The sequence below is a fragment of the Urocitellus parryii genome, chromosome 1 (assembly GCF_045843805.1).
Source record: "Urocitellus parryii isolate mUroPar1 chromosome 1, mUroPar1.hap1, whole genome shotgun sequence".
NCBI classification, from domain to species: domain Eukaryota; kingdom Metazoa; phylum Chordata; class Mammalia; order Rodentia; family Sciuridae; genus Urocitellus; species Urocitellus parryii.
In genome coordinates, this window is record NC_135531.1 from 63,184,154 (window position 1) to 63,209,814 (window position 25,661).

The window sequence follows — 25,661 nt, forward strand, 5'->3', positions numbered from 1 at the left end:
TATCATGAACAAAAGCATGTGCTTCTACTTCAAAACTATTCTTCCCAAAAACTTCTAAAATAATTTTCTTAACAAATACTTGTACTTTCAGCCCGGTGTCCTACTTGAGAATATAAAAACATGTCAATCTCAACTACTTCTTGCCTGACAGTTTTCTTAAGGTTTTATATAAATTAATCTATCTCAAGATTGTGATATATTCAGCAGACAAAAATTCAACAAAGACTACTTCATGTCTTTAAGTACAGAATTTTGGGATGTTAAAATCATTTGATATCAAAGAAACAAAAGGATTAAAATCACAATAACAAACCCACAAACCTCCCTGGCCTGCCTCCTATTCTAGTACTGACAGAAAATAGGACCACAAAGAGGGCAGTTGAAGTGCTTATGCCAGAGATAAATAAAAACATGGTAGACAGAGACACACATGGTGGAGAATAAATTTAATTTTAACAGGAGAAAGGAATGCGTTCTTAAAGGTGGTTGTGGTGGCTTAAGCCTGAGTGTTCCTTTTAGTTCCACCTGTAAGAAAAAAAATACAAGTTTTTCCTCTAACTGCTTCCCAGCAGTTTCAATGACAGCAAAACATCAAATCTATGATGGTGCTAGAGATCTTCTACAGGGACAGGGAAGATGCAACTTGATGAATGTTTTTTTAGTCTGAAAAGAGGGAGAGAGAGAAAAAGAGGGAAAGAGAAACAGAGGAGAAAAGAATAAAAACTAATTTTCCAGTCGGGGAAATACTTATAAAACCTTTTATGTCAAAGTTAGGATTTCACAACAGAACACACTAATGCAAAATCCAGTAGCACCTGTAAGATTTAAGTAAATGCTGTCATCACTTAAATGCTTTTAAATTTCTGTAAAAGTCTGAAGGAAATAAAAGATGAAGTACATTCTCTAGAGAACAACAAATGTATTTAAAAATAAAAACTGTATTTTGTTTTTCTTTTTTTCCAAGTTTTTTTTTTTGTTTTTGTACAAGAATTCATAGTTATAATGACTTATACACAATGGAATCAATCTCTGCTCTCTTCCTCTGTCATTTCAAGTCCACATGTTCAGGCTATAGTCCCCAACATCATGTTCTGATAAATATATCACCACAATTTAATCTAAATATAGATACATTATATAATACTTGTCTCTGGGAAAAATCAAATTTTAATATGCAAATATTTATATAATACAGAAATGGATAAAAAACTACTGTAGGCACACAACCTAATTATGAGTTGTAGAGGATGATTTCTAGATACTCTCCTACTGTAAATGAATGTTTTAAATAGTCTTAGTAAGAAGGTTTTATTTATATGTGCACTTGTGTCCACCTTATCCCATATTTTGTACGTTTACTGACAATCTGGGAATTTAAAGGTGCAGCCCTCAAGAAATTGTTAAATCAGTTAAAAAAAAAAAAAGAAAGAAACAACTAGGTTCTATTGGACAAGGAAAACACTCACAAAATTTCCAATTTTAAATTTCATATCAGTAGGAAAATATTAAAAATAATTTTCTGTATATACATATGGGTATATGTATATGTTGAATTACACATATGCCTCACATTATCAATACAATTCAAGTGGAGACATTTTGGTGAGTTATTTTCCCATTAAATGACCACTATGTCAAAATTTAAAAATATTTTATTACATCATTAAAATAATTCACTTACCATTTCAACAGCTTATACTGTTTTTTTTTTTTAAGTTTTTTTAAACTCTTCATAACTAAATTCCCTGATCCCTAGTATTAGTCCCTTATTTAAGTTAAAACCTGGTGCTCTTTGTACTTGAAACTCATGGATAAAATCACATTGACTTCAAAATTCTATCCATCAAATAAATTTTATTACCTGATTTATCAGAGAAATATCTTAGCTCTGAGCATATGTACCTAAATTATTCTCCCTATAATAAATAGGTGAGGAAAATACCCTAAAATAGCTGGAGGTAACTTACATGATGTAATAGCACATATAATACATGATGATTAAGTGTCTGATATAAACTTTTCAGAAACACCTGAAAACTCACTTTAGAAACTAATTTTAGAAACAAATCATTTATTTTTCACTCTAATATAAATTAATATGTATGTATTTATATACATACACATAGATATAAAACAAAAGTATCTAGTATTGAGTAGCTATTTATGAGTGAAAAATGGTTACAAATTGATTAATTAGCTTAATTTTGTACTTGACAATTCAATCATTTGGGGTACAAACAAAAAGTCAGTGCATTTATTGACTCTTTAGAGTCAAATACTCAAGCATACACTTTAAAAAAGAACCCTCAACATGACAGGCATTGTACAGCAAGAATATATGTACTCTGATGCAATTCCTACTCCATAAGCAGACCAGACAGAACTTGGCTTACTTTTAAAATAGCCTCATAAAAGAAATATATAAAGAAATGCATGTTTGCTAAAAGTCTTTTAAAATTACATCAAAACAACATTAAAACCTGCTCACTGAGAAGAGCCTGTTGGATGTAATTCCTGTTTTGAAATGCCTAGTTAACAGTTCAGAATATTGCCTTGTGAGGTTTGAATAAAGATGTGGTTGATGTGAAGACCCAGCCAGGGTACATGACTCCATCTCCATCTGCCATGATCACAATTTAGATACAGTCCTCTGATTGGCTGTTTGATGTAAATGGATCCCCTTGAAAATAGCTATACACCTTAAAATTATCTATAATAAACAGTTTCCCAATAACCATTATTCATAAATTGAAATGCGTTGATCTTTCAGAAAAGATTTCTTGCAAAATATATAAATAAATGTAACTGCATATTTTCTGTAAATATACTTAACATTGCTAGACCAGACCGTCAATGACGGACTGCTGTATTTCAGTTCTGTGTGTCAAATTTATTAGAAATTTAAAAACAAAAATTTCTGAGGGACTCAGCTGCCTTTGTTAGTTGGCTTTAAAATGTATAATAAAATGGGAGACAATATCTTCTCATAAATACATGGAGTCAATATGGAAAAGTAAACTATACAACGGACAAGATTAGAGAACACCAGAGTGTACCAGAGTAGTCACCAGAGTGAAAAATCTTCCAGTACAAAAAAGGGAAGAACTCTATACACCCAGTTATAGTGTCTTTCAATTAAAGATGCAGCTCTCTCTCACTCCTGGCAAGAATTAATTGGTAATGGCACTGCTTTTCAGCAGTGCAAAAATATCCTGAGAAATTATTCAGATTACAACAAAAGACAGGGCTTTCATCACTAAGTTTTTGCACAAAACACAGCTTTAGATATCATAAATAAATTAATTTAAAAAGCAGATAACCTTCACTGTGTTGAACACAAAAAGGGGATGTGACCCAGACATTGTTAATTCTCCCATTGGCTAATATTGGAAAGAAAAAAAATTGCATTAAGTATCTATTTATAACTTTCTAGTTAACTATGGCCAATAATATACATGGAGGTAATTTGTAGTTCAAGTTTTTCATCTCTTTTTTTTTTTTCCCAACTAGCTACAAGCTGAATTCTAAAATTTACACTGAAATATACAATTCCAATTTTCAAAAGATCCTCATCCTGGAGTTATATTCAATTTTTTTTTTTTTTTTTGTGCAATCTTGATGCAGAGCCCAAACAGTTCTACGAAGAGAGACAGTGTATCTTTTAATCAATGGCACTGAAATTTCACTTTCCTTAGCTGCATTCTAGTAGCTTGGCCAAGTTATCTCGTAATTCTGTTAGTTCAAATATTTTTCCATCCAGAATTTCTAACAGTGTCTTCAGGTTATTGCGAAAAGCTTCTTGTTCGTTCTGACTCTTCTCCAGACGTTGCTCTAAGTCAGACAGCTGTCCCTCCAGATCTTTGTTCCGAATTTCTACTTCCTTCAGAAACAAAATTATAATACACATATATATGTCAATTCATCTCTTATAAAACAATACAGCTTTGTTATTTCTAACATTGTGTAATAATTCTGACACTGAGGATGAACTAGTGAAGCTCAATTTAACACAATTTAAGGGAATTTCAAGACTAGGAAGCCACCTCAAGAGAGCTATGTAGTTTTACTGACCTGCTGGTTTATGAATCCCTCTAACTACCCAAGAAAAAGTTACTGACTTGATTTTGGGCCAGGCAACACTCTAGGTACTTTACATCTAGACAGGATTAAAGACACATTTCATGGATTATTTACCTTTTATTTTTACTGCTGCCTACCTACTTTTTCCTAATACAAAACTGTTAGCAATCTTAGGTAAAAATAAGAAGAGAAGTAGAGAAATTGAGTTTTTCTCCTTATGGCAACTCTAGAAAAAGATTTAGTGAAGAAAACAACAATCTAAAATGAAACTTCAGGCTATATGTTAATTATTATGTTTTGCCTCATTATTGAATGAATGCACATGTAAGAACATAGTTCAACTGCTAAAAAATCCAGTAAAGATAAACAGTAACTGCATTACAGAAATATAAAGCTAACAATTCCACTATGCTGCAAGGGAAAGAAAAAACTACAAAAGGGAAGCAAAAATTTTTTACAACAAAATAATATTTTTAAAAGTTTACCTAAAACTTATTTAGTAATTACTACTGCTTTTAAAAATGTTTCTAAATTCCACAAATATAACAAAGTGAACCTAAAAATAAAATGACGTAATTTGAGGCAGTGATTTTAATTTTAGTTAAAAAAATTGAAAATGATAGAAAACCAACTATAACTTTTCTTTTGGTGGTGCTGAGGATTGCACCCAGGGCCTGTGCAAGCTAGGCAAGCACTCTACCAACTAAGCAATATCCTTAGCCCTCCAACTATCACTTTTTAAATAAACTATTCAAATAAACAATGAATTGAAAGTTATATATCCTTTCTGGGAAACCCACTTTTACATCTAAGAGGAATTAAGTGACTGACATGAATTATAATGGAATATGTACATTACATGGAACAGTGAAAACATTTTGGTGTTAGTTACACAACATGAATCAGACACAGAAAATAAGATGTTTCAAGTGTTAATACATCAGTTCAATGTAAATCTCTAAAGAAATTCTATCAATCTAAAGGATAGTAAAAAAATTTTAAATTAATATAACCTGGTAAAAATTTTAAATTAACACAATCTGGTAAATGTAAAGTGAAAGGAACAGAATGTAAAGCAGCATACTGCCACTGGGCCGAGGACACACACTGGGAATTTATGTGGAAAGAGGACAGAATTCTGGTGCTGGAATTACAGGTATTTTTTTCCCTAAGAATTATTTTTCTTACAATTTCTTCAAAATCAAAGTTTTAAAAACTAATTGGGAAATTGAATATATTTAAGAAAGTAACAGTTTATTTAGAATTCTGAACATAATCACATGCTTTGACAAGATAATTATGAGCAAGGATCAAGCAAGGATGTCACAGATGAACTGCAGGAAAATTTAAGGTTAATAAAACAACTGTAATGATTTATAAATGAAGGGTTTAAGGATCCAATCTAATCTCAAAGTATTTACTGTCAGATGTTAAGCATGTATGTTTCTAATCTCCTTTTTCTGAATAATCTGCAAGGTAAAGATAAGTAAACTGAGAATAGAATCTGAAATTTAAAAAATATTTATAAATTCAGAAGCCAAATCTGTGGAGGCTATAAACTATCAAGGAGGAAACAGATCCTGTGATCAAATGTAAAAATTCCACTCATGATTGCACAGCATGCTGTCTTGCTGGCTTAAACAATAAGCTTAAGGACAGAATGTTTCCAGCTATAAAAATAGACCAAATGTCATTCACTAGCAAATACCCACTTTACCAGCCACCACCTACTTTGCCCTCTAAAGCCTTCTTTAGAAATGAAAAGCTCCCTTGTTCTCCCTGGTCATCAATGGGATGTCCAAACATTTTCAATGGAAGAAAGCAAAACACACAATTCTCTCAGCTATTAAAATTGCTTTGTTCTCTCCAAAATGAGTCTCCTACTCTAAGCCATCTCTCTGTTTGCAGGAATTTTATTAGCTAAATAACAAAAGAGATCTAATACAATGCTGATGAAGCTAGTCTATTTTTAGGCTCAGAGAATATGTTCCTAGAGCAAGAACAGACAACTTAGTGAAGAGGGGCCAATCAGATGGTTCTAAAGCCATGGTCAATAGAACTTCTTAATTATCTACCCTTTTTCCATGTTTTCTAATCCTTTCCTTCTTGCCTCATTCTCTCTCCAAACTCATAATTCTACTCACTATCATTTCTTGCCTACTACATTCTTCTTTTTCTTTACTGATGAAAGAGTAAAGGCTCAAAAAGGGAGTTAGTGATTCTGGCCTGTAGGGCTCTTTCAAATCTGAGCTAGGCCAGAATCACTAACTCCCTTTTTGAGTGCTTTAAAAATAAGGTCGCAATTCAAAATATAAGCTTCTACTGAGCAGCAACTCATGCTGCTTACTTGTTAGACATGGAAGCTAAAATGCAAGACTGTTTAAAAGAAAATCACACAACAATAACCACCACAAATGGGATCAGACCATTTAAAAATTTAAATCCTACATAATTTAATCCAAATAAAAGCAACAGAAAATTATCATTACTGGTATCTGACACATACCTTAAGCTTTTATAAGTAAGAGATATTATTGTCTTATTAGATAGTTAACCTTCATATATAACAGGACATATAAATCATCAAGACAAGTATTCATTTTTACCCAGAAAAATGGATAAAAACCACACATACACATTGTGAAAAAGAGTTACTCAACTATTAATTAGTGAACATTTATTACTAGGCAGTGGGAATAAAGTAGTAAATAAAGATGGCTCCTATTTTAATGGCGCATGCATTCTAGAAGGAAGACAGGGACAATAAAGACAGCAAACAAAAGATTTCTGGTTAGCCAAGGTAATGTGAAATCTATCATCGTCTCAAAACATCAAAAATAATGGAAATAAAACCGCACAGATTATATGACTTCAATGTAAGTAGAAGAAAATAAAATGTGTCAAATTACCTGTAATTAGAAAGTATAAGCACCAGTTTCCACACAGAGCTGCTTCTCAAATTCTCACTCTAACCCTCTGCAGAGGGAAAGCAGGGCGTTGGGGGCAATGCAGGAAAGAGTGAAGAGAAAGGCCTATGGGACTATGATAACCCTAAGACCACTGTGAGTATCAAAATACTGAAAGAATAGGAAAAAAAGGATCTAGAAGAGAGCAGGTTATAAGAAAGGGACTTGAACAGTGCACATGCAACTTGGAAAGGCAATAGACACTTGTGAAGAGAAGAGGATAAAAGAAGAGAAAAAACTTTCTGGAAAAGGATGGTAAAGGAACAAAGAAGCAAGTTATAAAATTAAAATATTAAAAGATAAAGAAAATTAGAATAAAGACACACAACTTCTCCCTCTACTGTGTTCCCAAAAGAGGGTGGTCTGAACTACAAATTTATAAACTACCCCAAACCACCATTCTATACATAAAATGCAAAGACTTAAGCAAACTTCATCTACAAAAACTATTATAAAGGGGCTGGGGATGTGCCCGAGTGGTAGAGTGCTCACCTAGCACGTGCGAGGCCCTGGGTTCGATCCTCAGCACCACATAAAAATAAATAAAATAAAGGTATTGTGTCCAACTATAACTAAAAAATAAATATTTAAAAAAACTGTTATAAAAAGAAAATATTCAAAACACTTCAGTAAATGGAAATCAACTTGAAACAGAAAAAAAAGCAAACACTCCAACCTGAATTAAAATTCTGAAACAAACATTAAAAAACAGGCTTGATTAAATACTCAAAAATTAAGAATAAGATGGGCACAGTGTGGGTGTACACCTGTAATTTTAATGCCCGGAGGGCTGAGGCAGGAAGATTGCAAGTTCTAGGTCAACCTCTGCAACTCAGCAAGACCTTGTCTCAAAATAAAATCTAAAAAAAGGGCTGGAGATATAGCTTAGTGCTTGCCTAGTAAGTGTGAGGCTTTGGGTTCAATTCCCTGGTTCAATCCTCAATAATGCAACAAAACAAAAACAAAAATAACAATAGAGGAAAAAAAAGCTCCGAGAAATAGACTTAGCCCAAGAAAGAAACAGAAGAAAAAAGCAAAATCATATCAGAAATTGAAAGGAAAGTGACCACAACACTCAGAACGACCAAGAGATGTTTATTGCGGTGGTGTCAGATCTACTGGTGGGGGTGGGGTGTGATACCAAGTGTCATCTTCTGCTTTCAAGCAGATTGGGCATGGGCTAGGCACAGGTTTCAAATCCAAAAACAAGAGGAAGTAAAAGGAAAAGGTGCCAAATAACCATCCAAAGAAGAAAGGACTAACAAAGAATGAGGGTTGGGTACTCAGTTTTACCCTACAGCTAACATTTATTCAGCCTGTCCTGCAGCTAACAGAAATAAGGACTGACTTAAGGTACCCAAAGAAAAAAATAGTTCTTAATAAAAACTTTTAAATTCAGTTATTATTACTTATTTGTTATTTTTCAAAATTTAAAGGAATAAAAGTGGGATAAAGCGGGGAAAAGAGGTTGAACTAGATAATGCAGCTACATAAAACTGGAGCTCATAAAGAAGAAAAACAACAGAATAGAATACTTAAAACCTTTATACAAAAAAACTTCTTGGAAATAAAGAAAGAACTGGATGTAAAAATTAAAAGGGCCTATTTTATACCTAAGAAAACTGACCCTCCACAATCAATTCCGAGAAACATCTTAGTCACTCTAACTTTACTTAAAAACAGAGGGGAAAAATCCTTGGAGCATTCAGGCAAAATAGCCCCAAACTTAAAAGTCAACAGAATTATACTGGAATCAGACTTCTCAAAAATAATATATAAAACAAGGCAATACTTGTCATTTCCAAGTAACTCAAAGACCTGGGAGCAGTGCACATGTGAAATTCCAGCAGCTCAGGAGGCTAAGGCAGGAAGATTTTTAAATTCAAAGTCTACCTTAGAAACTTAATGAGACCCAGTCTAAAAATAAAAAAGATTGGGGATGTGCCTCAGAGGTTGAGCACCTCCTGGTTTCAATCTCTGATACCAAAAAAAAAAAAAAAAAAAAAAGTAACTCCAAAATAAAATTACAAATCAAGGACTTTGTATCTCCCCAAGGTATCACCCATGTACTAACTCTGTGACTTATAAACATATACGAACTCAGGCAATAATAATTCCCAAATTCTTTTGGAACTATCCACAGAAGGATAAACTTCCTCCAACCAAGATTACTGTGGAAACTTCAGAAAAAGAACTAATGATAAGTACTCTGATTTGAATGTGCCGCCCCCCCAATTCAGATGTTGCAATTTAAGGATCAATGTGATGATATTAAGATGTGGGGCCTTTAAGAGATAATTAGGTCCTTCCTTTACAAGAATGGGATAAAGATTCTTATAAAACACTTCATGCTACGTTTGGCTCCACTGCTTTCCCACAATGTGAGAACACAGCATTTCTCCCTTTCAGAGGATGCAGTGACAAGGTAGAGTCCTGGAAGCAGAGTAGCCTGTTATCAGACAATGGAACCAGCTGGTGTCTCCCTCCTTTTTTTTTTTTTTTTTTAGTACTGGGATTGAACCCAGGGACGCTTTGCCTCTGATCTACATCCCCAGTTCTTTTCTATTTTTTATTTTAAGGCAAGCCTTGAACTTGAACTTGTGATTCTTCTGCCTCAGACTCTCAAGTTACTGAGATTATAGGTGTGCACCACCATGCCCACCTCCATTTGGTATTCTTGATCTTTCTTAGACTTTGTAGCCTCAAGAACTGTGAGAAATAAATTTTTATTCTTTATAAATCACCCAGTTTATAGCAGCACTAATGAACTAAGACAGTGAACTTTTAATACATTTAATGTATATCAAAGACTAAAAACAAAGGTATATGATATAAACTTATACAAAGTAGAAATAATGCAACTAAAATATAGGAGAGGAAAAGAAAGGAGGGATGGAGCAAGATAAGTTCATTATTATTTAATATGTAATACTTCACAATCAAATCCTTTCCTTTCTTAAAGTTAGTACTGTAGTATTGTGAAAAGGATTAAAAACTAACAAACCAGATAGTGAAAGTTTAAATTATGAACACAGGTAACTAGGAGGTTTTTTTGGGGGGATGGGGAAGAGATAGGGACAAAACCCAGGGCTTCGTACATTCTAGACAAGTGCTCTGTTAAGCTATGCCCCCAATCCTAGGAGCACTTTTAAAAGGTGTAAATTCGCCAGGTGCATGGTGCACCCCTGTACTCCCAGAGGCTGGGAAGGCCAAGCGAGATAGAAGGATCCCAAGTTCAAAGCAGTCTTGGCAACTTAGTTAGGACCTAAGCAACGCAGTGAGACCTTGTCTCAAAATAAAAAATAAAAAAGGGCTGGGGATGTAGCTCAGTGGTTGAGTGCTCCTGGTTTCAATTCGTGGTATCAAAAAAATAAAAATTAAGGGATGGGGCTGTGGCTCAGTAGAAGAGTGCTTGCCTTGCACATGTGAGGCACTGGGTTCATTTCTTAGCACCACATAAAAATAAACAAATAAAATAAAAGCATGCTGTCCATTTACAACTACAAAAATTTAAAAATAAAATAAAAAGTAAAAAATAAAAAATTAAATAAAATGTATAAGTTCAAATGTAACAGGTACAACAAAGACCATCTTAAATATCAAAATATATAAGAGGGAAAAGAATATCTATCACATAGAGAAAGAAAAGTAATACATATAGACATTATACATAATACAGGCTGGGGATGTGGCTCAAGTGGTAGCGCGCTCGCCTGGCATGCGTGCGGCCCGGGTTCGATCCTCAACACCACATACAAAAAAAGATGTTGCATCCGCCGAAAACTAAAAAAAATAAATATTAAATTTTTTTCTCTCTCTTTCTCTCTTTAAAAAAAAGAAATTATACATAATACATATAGAAATTATAAATAAAGGTGAGTTGGGACTAAACATAACAATCATATCAATAGACATGAATGAATTACCTATTAAAATACTTTTAATTGGTTCAAAAAGCACTACCAACTATACATACATAAGATACATAAGGAGCATTCACAAAAATTAATTAAAAATTAGGTCACACCCCCGCCCCAAAAAACATAGTAGAAAATATAAATTCTACAAATAAAACCTGTGATCATAATACTATAAAACTAGAAATTAATAACCAAAAAGAAGAAAAATCACTTCCATCAAGAAATTTAGGAATCTTCTTTTAATCACCTCTTGTATGAAAAGGAAATAAGACCAAAATTATAGAATTTTTAACAAATAATAAATTAAAAAAAAATAATGATCAAAATTTATGGGACACTTAAAGCAATTATAAGAGGAAAAAAAACTGTGACCTTAAACATGTATATAAATAAAAGTGAAAGAATGAAAATAAAGAAATTAAATTCCCCTCTCAAATTGCTGGGGAGCAATGAAACAAAGCACAAGGCAGAATTTTTACCTTTACAGGTAAAAATAGAAATTTACAAGGGAGAGAATAGGAGTGACACTCATTAAAAAATCAGTTTTATAGAAAGAAAAAAGACACAACACTATAGTTCTAAATTAGTTAATAAAGAAAGAGGAAGCATATATAAGAGCGCCTATTAAATGTCTGAAAACCTAGATTAATGGCTTAAACAGACCAGTATCTGGGAAGAAATAGAATAATTAAGGAATTACCTCACAAAAACTCATGTTTTCAAGGTAGAGTGCTACTAAACCTTCAAAAACCAAACAAAAATTCTTCCATAGTATACAATGAAAATCCTCCAAGTCATATTATGAACATATTACCTAATTATACACTGTACCACTGTACACTCAGAAAATTTGTTACTGTACCACTCAGAAAATTTGCAGGCCAATATCACATGAATGTCATGCAAAATCATAAGCGATAACGAATGAAATTTAATTCACAATAAGAAAAATAATATATCATAGTTAAGTGAGATTTATTCCAGAATGTAAAAATAATTAAATATTAGAAAATCCAATAATACAATAAACCATATTCATAGTTCTTCTAAGAAGACAAAAAGAATCTTGGAAGATTATGATTATCTTCACAGATACAAAGAGATATCAGCAATATTCAAGACTCATTCTTGGTAAAAACACTCAAGAAAATAAGAATGATGGACATTCTTATAACATGATAAAATACATATACTTTCATGTTAAAATTAGCATTTCATTTAGTGGAAAAATACTAGAGGTGTTTCCACTAAGATCAGCAATTAACCCATTACTGTTTAACATTGCACTGGTATTTTTAAGTGATGCAACTTGACAAGAAAATATCAAAATAGGCATAAGAATTAGAGGAAAAATAGGAAGTAAAATTATGTCTATTTTCAGATAATATGTTAGTATACTTAGAAAATCTTACATAAATCCTGGAATAAATGACAAAACTAAACTCTAACAATAAAACAATTTAGTAAGGTAGCAAGATATAAAATTAGCGTGAAGAATGCAACAGCTTTAATATATATATAAACAATATCCGATTAAAATGGTAGAGAAAATCCCATCTGCAAAAGCAAAAAATGATACAACACTCATAAACATCTAGAAATACTCAAAACCTATATGTGAAAAACCCAAACACACCTGTAAAACATAAAAGTAGATATGAACAAATGGAAATAATACCCTTTGTTCTTGAATAGGATGAAAACCTTATGAAGGTATCAACTCTCTTAAAGTTATATTCTTTTCAATTGACACTAAAATTAGTAGGTACTACCACAAATATTAGTGTTCACATGGGAAGATATGCAAAATTACTATGAAAAAGAAAAGCTCTGAGAAATGATGAGTCTGATTAGATATTAGAACAGACCAGGAAACCTCTATAGCTAAAGCACTGTGGTATTGGTGCCTGAACAGATAAAGTGACCAAGAGAATTGAACAGAAAGTCCAGAAATAGAGTAAAATATATAGGAAGCTGAATATTTCAAATTACTGGGAAAAACATGAAAATTTAAACAAATAGAAATGAGATACTGCACAGACATCTGGAAAAAAATCAGATTCATATCTTATACCAAAGAGAATATTCAGAGACTTAGATATAAAAAATGAAATCATACAAGTACTACAGGGGAATATGGATAGACTCCTAAATACATTTTGTAAAAAGAGCTTTTTAACTGTTTCATAAGCCAGAAGCAATACAAGAAAAGAATGAAAATTTGCATAAAACAACATCTTATGCAAAGTCAAAAGATAATGGCACACTGAGAGAAAAAAATATCTAGTTTAATATCATATACATGTGTGTATACACACACACACACACACACACACTTGAAATTTTTGGAGAAAATGACTAATAACCCTATAGAGAAAAGGACAAAAGACATGACTAGACAACTTACTCACATACAAACAGATCCAGAAATTTTATTTAAGCTTATGAAAGACGTTCAATCTCATTCAATCAGGGGAACAAATTAAAGCTATCATTTCTCACCTATCACATACTGCCCAAAAATAAAAGCATGAGAATACATTTTGCTGGTGAGGTTGTGGAAACACAGGCACTCACATGTTGTACAGGAGTAGGAATTGGTACAAACCATTCTGGTGGGGAATCTGGTTTATTTAACAAAACTGCATATGTGTTTATATTCTCACTTAGAAATCTTGCTTCTAAGGATTTACCCAGAAGATACACATCCAACAAAAACAAAGTATCTATGCACAATGTTATTCATTTTAATATTTTTGCAGAATGCTGAATATCCAGTAAGTTTTCACATAACTGTGGTTCAATAAACTGTCATACATATACAAATAAAGTACAATTCAGGTATAAAAGAGAATAAACAAGATCCCTATAAATTTGTAAGTATTTTCCAGGATATATTTTTGGCAAAAAAAAGAGGGAGGGTGAAGTACAGAAGAGTAATATAGAGTATATTACTATTTGTGTAACCCCAAAGAAGGAAATATAAACCTTGCACATATATATGTTTGCTTGTGTAAGAAAAAAACAGAGAAAAGACAAACCAGGAACTAAGGAGATTGGTTACCTACAGTGGGTAGATGGGAATGGGGAGAGAAGGATAGGAGTGAAACCAGTGTACAGGATTGGAGGGGATGAAGATACCTGAAGACATCATTTTGAATGCTTCTAACTTTGGAATCATATAATGTTTTATATATTCAGTTAATACAAATATACTTCAAGAAAGGTAGAATATAATAATACAAACGAATGTAGCTATTACAGATGAATAACTCAACTAACTGAAGAGAGGGAATGGAAAAACTAACTCAACTTTCATGCAGGCTAAAGACAATTACACTGATTTCTAGTTAGTAGATTTTGTTTTGTTTTTATACTGGTTTTAAATAACAATTCAGAAACTATCTTCTGTGGTTTCTAGGGTTGAAAAAGTTTTATAGATAATATTGTAGATAGTGGGAATTGGGTTTCTTGTATTGGAGAATGGAGTTAAAAATATGGAAATGGTCAAATCTAAAATGAACGGCATAGTATTGAATTACAATGGGAGGTTATAAAGACAATTTCAGTTTTTTCTTTTTTGAAAAAAGCATATTCATAGCTACTGAATGGATATGTAGTATGTATGTAATTCCAGTTGTTTACTAAGAGGGCGTAGAATAATGATACCTAAAAAGTAAGCACATTTAGTGCCCAGATCTTGGCTTCTAAATACTAATCTTTGCTAAAAGAATTTGGAGGGCTCCTTGAAGAAATGGATTCCAGAGCTGGGAGTATCTACTTGTGCTGCAACATGAAGTTCTTCAAAGAATGATACTGCCATATCGAAAGGACACAGATGATAGATTGAAGAGTGTCCCACTGGCCAAATCTGGGATCATTTGAACCCAAAGATAATGAACATGACAACCAAATATAACATGTGATCCTAGAATGAATTCAGAACCAGAAAATTTAAACAAATGTTATAGAGATTATTAGGATAATTATGGGAATTTGACTAAAGTTTATAGATAAATAATTTCTTGCTTTTGATGATTATCTATGAGAATATCTTTATTCTTAGAAAATACTGAAGTATTTAGAGGTAAGAGTGTGCACAGGCCAGAAACAGTGGCACATGCCTGTAATCCCAGTAACTCAAAAGGTTGAGGCAGGAGGACTCCAAGTTCAAGGCCAGCCTAGCAACTCTGCAAGGCTCTAAGCAACTTAGTGAGATCCTGTCTCAAAATAAAAAATAAAAAGAGCTAGAGATGTTGCTCAATGGTAAAGCACACCTGGGTTAAATCTCCAGTATACCTCCCCCACCCTTCAAAAAGTGTTCAACTTATAATCAAAATGGTTCAAAAGAAATCATACATACATATATGGTGGGGAACAAGGTAAGGAGAGAAAGAGAGATCCAGAATGATAAAACAAGTATGACAAAAATAATTAACATTTGGGGAATTATAAGCAAAGGTCTATGAGTAAACTGCATTATTCTTGCAATTTTCCATAAGTCTGAAATTATTTCAAAATAAAAAGTTTTAAAATAAAGTAGAAGTAAATAAACAAAGTCATTTCAGATAGTGATAAGTACTGGTATACCAAGTATAAAACATGGTGATATTATCAAGAAACTGAAACTGAAGGGATAGGATCTGCAGGATAGTGCTTAAATTGGCAAGTCAGAGAAATTATAATCTGAACCAAGATCTAAATTACAAGTAAAAGTCATCTATTTGAAGATCTGGAACTTAGAATTCCAGGCAAGAATACTACAAATTCTCTAAGGTGAAAATGTACTCAGATGTCCACAAGGTACAGAAAGATGATAAATGACCATAAGCATATGAAAAATTGTTTACTCTTACTCATAATTAAAAATTAATAATAATAAAAAAGTTAGCTATGGCTGGAGGCATAATAGCTCAATGGTAGAGTACTTACCTAGCATGCACCAAGCACAAGACTGTAGGTTCAGTTCCTAGCACCAAAACCACCCCGCTCCCCACAAAGGTAGTGCTTTCCTATGAGATAGTAAAGATGAGGAGAGACTGATAACCACTGGGTGCCCTGCCTTTCCAGATATACATTTCTCAACAAAAGACATCTTAAAACACGGACACCAAGAAAGTCTCTTTTAAAAGTTCATCTTAAAGAAATCATCAGAAAGGAAAGGCAAATCTTTATGTAAAAGATTCATTATGACATCATTTATTATAGCATAACATTGGAAATAGCATAAGCTGCCATCCTGTAGGAATGTTGGAAGAAAGCTATGTAAATAAGTAACAATTTTATAAACAAGTATGGGGAAAGGAAATGCCAGGTACTTTGCCTTAGGGTGAAGAGATTATGATTGATTTTTTTTCCCTGCTAAGTATATTATTCTAAATTTTTTTACAATGAGTACACATTACATTGATATTTAGAAATATCCCAATATCAAATGCTTAGAAATTTGAAAACTATTATAATATTCTTTTTAAAAAATATTTTAATTTTATTTATTTATTTTTATGTGGTGCTGAGGATAAAACTCAGTACCTCACATGTGTCAGGCAAGCTCTATGTCACTGAGCCTCAACCCCCGTCCATAATATTCTTAATTTAGCCGTAACTATGAACTTAACTATTTATATTCATACTGCCAAATCAAATTCCACATACTGCAATTTCAGGAGTTCCTCTACCATCTAAGGAATTTAATGGTCCCAATTTTCTAGACTGAACTTATGAACAGACTAGAACTCTGGATACACAGGAGATGTTTAGGTGGGACATGACCAGGCTACAAAGTAACCATTTTCTTCTAACTTGAAAAAAATACAGGTTATTCTTATGGCTTGGTGTTTCAGATTTTTATCTTCAAGTTTTCTGAAAATTTCCCTGTCCTATTCCAGGTAGTTTGTGTTTTGATAATAATTTTTGATATTCAGTTTAAGAATAGCTAAGAACTGATTCACTATTTCAGGTGCCAGCTATAAAATTCAATTACTGCTCAATAAATGATGAAACACATTTAGAACGATCAACATACAAGGCTGATAATGAACAAATCATCCCTTGGGTTTTTTTCATAAGTGGAACAATATAAGTGTGACAAAAATTAACACTGACAAAATGTTAAAAAGAATCATTAGAGATGGCTTGGGTACTTGTTGCTTGAAGAAGTGTGGTTAAGTACAGAAAGAACAGAGATTTTTTTGGGGAAAAAATCTATGCTTTGTTACTCTGTAGTAACAAGTGTAGTAAGAGTGCCTTGATGCAACTTGTTGACACCTCTGAACTGCTGTCTTCTCTCTGGAAATGGGGTTACCTCACATGCTAATGTGAGAATTAAAGGGAATGTGTGTAACTGCTTAGTATACAGCTCAGTCATAACAAGTTCTAAAATCCCAAAATAAACAAAAGAAAAAAGCAGACTTAATTCCAAAACTCTTTCTTCCAGCCCTGATTACATGCTTTATATTGGAATTCTCCATCAGGGTTCCTCGACCTTAGCACTACTGATGTTCTGAACCATATATATAATCTTATGTTTAGCAGCATCCCTGGCTTTGTTTACTAGATGTCAGTACCAGTCCCTTAGTTGTAAAAATAAAAATTGTATTTATATCTATAGCTAAATATCTCCTGGGATGCAAAACTGCCTCAATTGGGAACCACTACTCTATATAGACAAATAAAATATAGAAATAAGATTTAAAAAGATGAGCCAAACCAAGTAATCTCATTTTCTCATATTGCTGAAAACCAGTGTGAGGAGGGCAGCGGAAAATATTTCATTTCATATAACAAATCTATTTGGTGAGTTTGGTGGTCAAGGACACGTTAGAATTTAACTACCACCATTTGTATATATGTAGGATGAATTAACTTTTCCAAGCCCCAGGTTCTTTATCTGATTTTGATTGTTACATGGATTAAATGCAAAACTTCAGTGGTTGGCACAGTGTTGGTACCTAGGAAGAATCAATAAGTGTTGCCCATTCTTATTATAATGAGGTCCTCCTTCCAACCCTGGGCTTTCAAGTCCCACTTATCACACCTTTTGTAAATTCCTCACTATAAATATATTTACTTCCACTCCAACGTGGCCCCAACCTTCTCTGAGGCAGGTAACCAAACAGGTATAAGAAAAGTACTTCATTAGAGCAGATTATGCTAAGTGAGCTAGCCAATCCCTAAAAAACAAATGCCAAATGTCTTCTTTGATATAAGGAGAGTAACTAAGAACACAGTAGGGAGGAAGAGCATGAGAAGAAGATTAACATTAAACAGGGAAGAGAGGTGGGAGGGAAAGGGAGAGAGAAGGGAAATTGCATGGAAATAGAAGGAGACCCTCAGGGGTATACAAAATTACATACAAGAGGAAGTGAGGGGAAGGGAAAAAAAACAACAAAAAAACATGGGGGAGAAATGAATTACAGTAGATGGGGTAGAGAGAGAAGATGGGAGGGGAGGGGAGGGGAGGGGGGATAGTAGAAGATAGGAAAGGCAGCAGAATACAACAGACACTAGTATGGCAATATGTAAATCAGTGGATGTGTAACCAATGTGATTCTGCAATCTGTATAGGGGGTAAAAATGGGAGTTCATAACCCACTTGAATCAAAGTGTGAAATATGATATGTCAAGAACTATGTAATGTTTTGAACAACCAACAATAAAAATTTTAAAAAATAAAAATAAAATAAAATAAATCAACAGATAACTATTCCAGGGGCCTAATTGTAAAGAGCAATAAAAAATTACAAAAAAAAAAAAAAAAGAAAAAAGAAAAGTACTTCAGCTGGCAAGAGGAGACTTTAAAATTTAGGAGACTACAAAATTTTTCCTTACTGTGTCTGACTACCACAGATATATATATATATTCATTCATATATATATATGAATGAATGTAAATCTGAATCAGGATGCATATTATTTATGCAGGAAAATTGAAATAAAATTAATTAAGAGAAAAAAGAACCCAACTTGTGTTCCTTTAGGGCACAATTATTGTTGTTATCCACAAATCATTAATTCAGTGTAAACAGAATAGGCAGAGTTCCCAAAATGAATAAAATCCATTCAACAATCTTAAAAAAAAATCACAGTAATCTTCAATATTAAAAGTAAAAATTTCAAACAACTTACAACGAACATATAAATGGTCACTTGATAATGTTATCAAGTAATTTTTGAAAAATCAAAAATTGGCATGAATCAGAAGTCCTGGAAAAGAAAAATGACTGAAATCTACAAACTGAAGTCTTGGGGAAAAAGTCATTACTATGTGAAAGAATGGTTGGTGCCCTCTATGTGGAAAAAAATTAAAATTTTTATTGTAGCTCACCTGTAGTTTCTGAGTCAGAGAGTCCCTCTGTTCTTGTAGTTCTCTGGCATTATCAATTTCTTGTTTTAATCTTTCTATTTCCTAGAAAAGGCAGAATAATGTCTTCAACAACATTTAAACTATCAAGGAAAGGAAGATCCTTATTTTTCCCCGAAATTATCATCTCAGTTCTTAAAAAACAATAATTTAAAAAGCATTCCTTTTTACTGACTTTCTTTAGAGGGAGAATTAATCTTTATATGTATGTTATCTAGAACAGTATGATCTTAAGCAACAAGTCTGATTTGATAGCTTTGGTACAGTAACGCTTAGAAATAACAATCTGCCCATTGTAAAGTTGTTTTTAGCTTTGAGTTGTAATTCTTTCCTAGAAAATTAAAGCTTTTGATAAAAACCCAGAGAAAGCAATAGCTTTTAAAAATTTATTTAATCTCTAATAAGTTTCAGTTGATTGTATGAATATAATGCTCATACAGAGGGCCAACAGGCTCTCAGTCTGTCTCATCATAGTTCAATACACTTTATAATAACAACATAAAGAAGAATGGGAGAAAATGATCAAGATTCATTCATAATGCTCAAGAAAAATTTCATCCTGAGGAAAAAACGTCCACAACCTTACTTTAGTCCATAAAACATTTTTAAATTTGATACAGACTCTAATATTTAGAACACATATGTTAGCTGGGTTACAGTTGAGTGAAAGGTGGCAAATACCTCTTCCTTTACTTTCAATGTCTCTTCGAGTTCTTGTATTGTCTGGTTTAATTCTGTCTTATGGGTATGCACTGCATTTGCTTGGCTACTAACACATTCAAGCTCAGTCACCTAAAATTAAATGAGAACACAGGTTAAGTTGACAATTTCAAATGATTTCTTGCTAAAACACAGTAAATCTGTGAAAAGTGAACATAATGAATTTTGGAACAATATATGAAAACTAATTTTGAGAACTATTAAGATACTTAGCATACAATAAATACATTCTTTTTAAAAAAATATTTATTTTTTAGTTGTATTTGGACATAATACCTTTATTTTATTTATTTATTTTTATGTGGTGCTGAGGATCAAATCGAGGGCCTCGCACGTACTAGGCGAGTGCTCTACCACTGAGTCACAACCCCAGCCCCCTATGAATAGATTCTTTAAAGATAAGTTTAGGATAAAAAAAAAAAGAATAAAGAAAACAATTATTTATGTGCTTGGCTATATACAGGTTGGAAAAACTTAGGTGATTTCTGACAATAGACAATCCTTATAATCAAAGTCTTCTTTAAAAATTTCTTCTGAAAAAAAAATGAAATCATGGCATTTGCCAGTAAATCGATAAAACTGGAGACTAACATGCTAAGTGAAATAAGCCAATCCCCAAAAACCAAAGGCCCAATGTTCTCTCTAGTATGTGGATGCTGACTCACAATGGGAGGGGAGGGGAGGGAGGGGTTCACTGGATTGGATAGGGCAGAGTAGGAGAAAGAGATGGAAATGGGAAAGACAGTAGAAAGAACTGGACATAACTTTCCTATATTCATATATGAATACATGACCAGTGTAACTCCACATCATGTACGACCACAAAAATGGGAATTTATACTCTCTCTCTTTCTCTCTCTATATGTGTGTGTGTGATATGTCAAAATACATTCTACTGTCACGTATAACTCAAAAGAACAAATAAAATTTTAAAAAATTCTTATGAAAACATATTCAATATCAATTATGGCCATATGCCCTACATCTGTAGCCTTCAAATTAAATATGGGTTCTGAAAACTGCCCTTACAGAAGTGAGAATTTTTTTCAAATACATTTCTAAAATGTCAGAGAATCTAAAAGAAAAGATATGCTTAAGTTACAACTTAAATCAAGCAATGCAGGAATGACTTCCCGTCAATAGTGTCTATTATGGGAAAGAACAGTTTCTTTAGTCAATCAGAATTTACCGAAAGCCTAAAGAGCAATATAATTTTTAATGAGCATTGATATTTTTTAAGAGAACAGAAAAGGGCAATGTTCTTAACAGTCACATCATCTAAAACAGTCAATATAAACAGAAATCAATGGAAATGTAACTATACACAAACACAGGCATGCATGCACACATTTCCTATTACAGCTCTTTATACACATCAGGTTCTTAAATACCTTTGTTAACTGTAATACAATAAATTGCAGATTATTAAGGAAACAGTAAATATCTCTCTCCCTTGAATTTCCAAATAGCTAATTACCCTTTACATTTTGTTATTCTACTTCTCAGATCACTTTCTTCCTTTCTATTCATGTATGGATATCCTTACAGAGACTCTTATCACCTAAGGCCTGAACCAAAGCACTGGCCCAATGGATTGAATTATAACCTTTGCCTATTTTTACCTATTCTGTAACTGTTAACAGATTCATCTTTCATTGTGTGACCCCCTCACTCAAAGGGTTTCATCTCTTTTTTATAAAATCAAATCTAAATTCTCATGTACTCTATAAACTGGTCCCAACCTATCTAACCATCTACTTTGGCCAAAGTGCATACTCCCACCTAAAAGCACACAAGTCTGCTTGTCCTGACAACAAACCATGTTCACACCCATCTTGATGACTTAACTAGAATGTCCTCTTACTTGTGAAAAACATTCTAACTTGATCTTCTTGCCTCAGCATCCCAAACCATTGGGATTACAGGTATGCACCACAGCATCTGGCAACATTCTGACTTTACCAGTCAATTTTCAACTCAACACGATTTCTCCAGAAAGCCAATTCTACCTGCCCAATCCTTCAAAGCTCTCCTGTCCTCTGGTTCACAAAATAGAGCATCTGTTCACAAACCATAAAAATTATTTCCTTACTGTTTAATATATATTAGTTTCTCTCTAATTAGATAATAAATTCCTTAAGTGGAATTCTAGTACTGATCACAGAATAGGTTTTATTGGAATAACTTTCCCACAGATAACAATGATAAAATATAGGCAAAATGTAAAAATCAACTGTTTTGAAGGCCCCAGTGAGTAGCCAAATTGGGCAAATGACTGAAAGAAACCAGTAATTTTGGGTAAATTACACATTTACACATCCATCTTTTTACTTGAAGGTACTCGCCCATCTGGCTGTGTTCCTTGGATGAACTCAAGCAGAAAACTGTACCCTGATTTCCTTGGGAAGAATAAACATTTGGAGATTCCTTAGAATAGTGGAAACAGCTAGAAATTGAGGGAATTTGATGATAGAAAGAACCAAATAAACAAAAAGCCTTTCAACAAGTCTTTAGCTGACCCCACAATTGAACATGCACAGGTGAGAATCCAAGGAGGTCAGGACAGACAATGAGAAAATAGCTGGGAGGCTAAAAGAAATACACTGTGGTGGTATTTGCCACAGTAAAGATAACCTGAAATTCTAATCCTGTTAAATTAAAGGGCCCTGTAAATACTTTAAGCTTTTCCAGTGAAACCTTAGAAGGATTATGTGGTAGAGAAAAAAAAAAAATCCTTAGGACTAATTGATTTACCTTTGGATTAGGGAGGAAGTGACGTAAACCAACATTGGGTAAGTCCACTATTCTATAACTTCAAGGTAACCCACAGGTAATTTAACTGCCTGATGATATAAAAATATCAATGCTCTTCAAAGGAAAATAACAGAATATATTATCTCTGCAATACTTCATTTATACTGTCCAATATAACTAAAAATGACTATATATGTTAAAAAATAGGGAGATGCAATCTATAGTCAAAGACAAAAATCTGATTGGATAAAACCTGATATCATTTGTTGCCAGTATACCTGCAGTTAAAAAAAAAATCACTAAAAAAAGGTACTTAGGCTGCTAGGATACTATACTTGATGGAAATTCATATCTATAGAAAGGAAAGAACATCATTGGAAATTATAAATACATGGGTAAATAAAAAGATTATTTCTTTTCTTAAATTCTTTAATATTCAATTGACAAAAGCGAAAAAACTTTAAGGGCAGGGACTACACAATAAGGAGACAATGAATATTTATTGCCTATAACTTAATTGTTATAAGTTAAGTTTTTTATTGTGTCAAAAAGCATACCAGGGCTGGGTTGTGGCTCAGCGGTAGAGTACTTGCCTAGCATGTGTGACGCTCTGGGTTCAATCCTCGGCACCACATAAAAATAAATAAATAAAATAAAGGTATTGTGTCCAACTACAACTAAATATATATATATATTTATGCATACCAAAAGCATACCAAAATTTATCATCTTAATAATTTTAAAGTGTATAGTTCAGCAGTATTTTAAGAATATTCATATTGCTATAAAACAGATCTCTAGAACTTTTACATCTTGTAAATCTAAAATATACACCCATTAAATATCTTCCCTTTCTACATCCTTGCTCATAAGTTTATGTTTATACATAGGAGAGGACGACATCTACTCAGGTTTCTAATTCTCTTTCCTTGTCTCTATTCCATTTCTTCTTATTTCCTTGTTATTTTAGCCCTGTAGACTCCTTACATTGTACTATTACTAAGCTCATTCCATATTGTCTATGGAGTTTGCATATATGGCACCCTTTTAAAAAACAGAAAATAGTGCCATTTGTTTCTTGTTGAGTATATATGCCTTGAATACAAAAATTCTTTATGAGTTATTGTTTGGATTTCAAATATTAATGATATTGAGATTTCTGATTTTCTTTTTCTGCCTCAAGTCTCTTTCATGACCAGTTTTTATAAAGAATTTTCTACCTTTATTTTTCAAATTGTTCTTTCTTGAAAAACAACAATAAAAAGAAAACAACAAAAGTACTTCATTGATCCACTGCGACTCACTGAGTGAAACTACATGTCACTTAAGTATCTCAATTAATTTTCTAAGGAATTGTAATAGATATGTTTTTTACTATTGTTTGGGGATAGGTCTTTTTATGTTATCCAGGCTGGCTTTAAACTCCTGGGTGAGCCTCCTCCTTAGACTATAGTTATATACCACTATGCCCAACTAAAATATATATTTGATTTGGTGCAACTACATGCCAATTAGATATCTTAATTAACCTTCACATGAATTATAGAGTATCATTCCTATTTTACTAATAAAAACACTGAGCTAATAGAAAAAAATAACTTACCAAAAGTCACATAGCAAAACTGCAATTTGCAATCAGTCCATATGACTTCCAAACTTGGATAATCTTCATTCTCATTAAACTATGGAAAGTATTTTTTAAACCAAACAAACCTACAAAATACAACCCATGTATGTTCTGACAATGAATGAATATCCACAGAAGATGTCCCTATGCTGAATCTACATGCACATTTCCTCTGATCAAGGACACCTGTTATTTCTAAATCCCTATGGACAGCAGCCCTGAACTTACTCGCTTGTGTAGACGTTCTGCTTCCTCTTGATATGCAGCAAGTTGCTGTTTCCATTGTTTCACATTGGCAGTGGACTCCAACAGGGCTGCAGTGAGTTTGGCATTATTTCCTTTGAGTGTAGCCAGTTCAGCCTCCCAGTGTTTGCTGATTGCTGAACTAAAATAAAAGCAAAATTCTGTTACACTTCATATTTTTTCTGAAGGGACAGCATTTGGCTTAGAGTTTAAATAATGTTTGCAAAGACAACCCTAAAACAATAAAAACACAAGTACTTCACTGACACATTTCTAGTGAAGAAAACTTTGCAAATGAAGAAATATAAAACATACCAATGCACTGGGCATAATATGGACTACATTCCCTTTATTATAACAGATGTAGTATTTACCCCATTCATCTTTGAGGAATATCCAAATACTTATTTCCAAAAATAAATAAACAAACAAACTTAAAAACAAAATCTAATGATGTTCTATGTTTTTAAAGAGCATCAAAGCCTGAAGTATAATTTCATTTGTTAATTAAACACATGAAGATGCTTAAATGCCAATAAAGTTTAGGGTATGCAATGTACTATTTCTTATGAAATTGTTAAAGATTTGATTGATATTCTTTTGGAATTTTAAAATATCAAAATAAAAATGTATTGCAATAAAATGATTTCATATGATAAACTAGACCTAGTATTGATTCTAATGACTGAATTTCTGATATAATTCCACAGTTACATATAGAACACAAAAGCAATTCCCAGCTGTATGCAGAGGTATATGTCTGTAATTCCAATAACTCAGCAGGCTAAGGCAGGAGAATCACAAATTCGAGGCCAGGCTCAGCAACTTAGCAAGACCCTGTTGTAAAACCCAATCAATTTTAATATCCAGGATATACAAAGAGCTTAAAAAGCCTAACACCAAAAAAAATGAAAAAGAACAAAAACTAATAACCCAATCAATTTTGAAAAATAAAAAAGGATTGGGGATGTGACTCAGTGGTGGAGTAC

The 25,661-nt window shown here is 32.8% G+C and overlaps 1 protein-coding gene across 1 annotated transcript in view; it reads right to left on the bottom strand.

The window, feature by feature from the left end:
- Window positions 1-1,634: 1,634 nt before the first annotated feature.
- Window positions 1,635-25,661, bottom strand: part of Homer1 (homer scaffold protein 1) — a 127,725-nt gene continuing 103,698 nt past the window's right edge. Inside the window, exons 6-9 of the mRNA XM_026393216.2 lie at window positions 24,658-24,814; window positions 20,010-20,120; window positions 19,293-19,373; window positions 1,635-3,880 (exon numbers count right to left, since the gene is read on the bottom strand). Of these exons, the coding sequence (XP_026249001.1) occupies window positions 3,692-3,880; window positions 19,293-19,373; window positions 20,010-20,120; window positions 24,658-24,814 (538 nt within the window). The 3' untranslated portion in view covers window positions 1,635-3,691. The remainder of the gene's footprint in view (window positions 3,881-19,292; window positions 19,374-20,009; window positions 20,121-24,657; window positions 24,815-25,661) is intronic.